The 620-nt window shown below is 38.1% G+C and overlaps 1 protein-coding gene across 1 annotated transcript in view; it reads left to right on the top strand.

Annotated features, from left to right (window-relative positions):
* Positions 1-620, top strand: part of LOC119594652 (unconventional myosin-Va-like) — a gene marked incomplete in the record, with an annotated part of 122,411 nt that overhangs the window by 105,358 nt on the left and 16,433 nt on the right. The window contains 1 exon segment of the mRNA XM_037943701.1: positions 379-453. Within this exon segment, the coding sequence (XP_037799629.1) occupies positions 379-453 (75 nt within the window).

Below are 620 nucleotides of genomic sequence, written 5' to 3' on the forward strand. Positions count from 1 at the left end.
GCTGAGGTTATGTTTTTAGAGAAGTAGTTGGTTTTGAATCTTAATTTTCATTTTTTCAGGTTTTATTAATTTCTTTCTTTTCCCACCACCATAAATCTTGAGATGTCATTTTTTTTGTTCACACATATGTATGGCCTATATTTTTTGTACATTACTAAATTTAAACTTTACTGATTATGCAAAATGCAAAAATAAATCCTTTGTTATTGTGGCTGTGGTCTTTTATATTGCTAGCCATATGTTTAATCCATAAGTCCTTCCCCATCCCTAAAAAAAACTTTCAAGATTATGTTTGTTTTTATATTAAGATAAAACCTGTCCCTGTCCTACCCCCTCTAACTTCCTTCCACTTTTGAACGGCAATAACCTCTTCTTTAGGGAATCCAGGGAAGTTTCACTACCTGAACCAGGGGCTTCAAGAAGGGGCCTTGGTGGCGTCCAAACCTCGCAAGGGTGTGGTTCAGTGAGCGATGCGTGTGTTGCGAGATAGATCGCTTGGTGCTAGGATCGTATGGCTTCAGCTTTATTGAATTTTTCCCTTCCTCATTTCCCCTCCCCCCTTTTTATTCTTTTCTGCAGCATGTTTTGAGACTTGGGCAATTTGTGATTCCCTTTCCTAG

Source organism: Penaeus monodon, chromosome 34 (genome assembly GCF_015228065.2).
Source record: "Penaeus monodon isolate SGIC_2016 chromosome 34, NSTDA_Pmon_1, whole genome shotgun sequence".
Classification (NCBI taxonomy): domain Eukaryota; kingdom Metazoa; phylum Arthropoda; class Malacostraca; order Decapoda; family Penaeidae; genus Penaeus; species Penaeus monodon.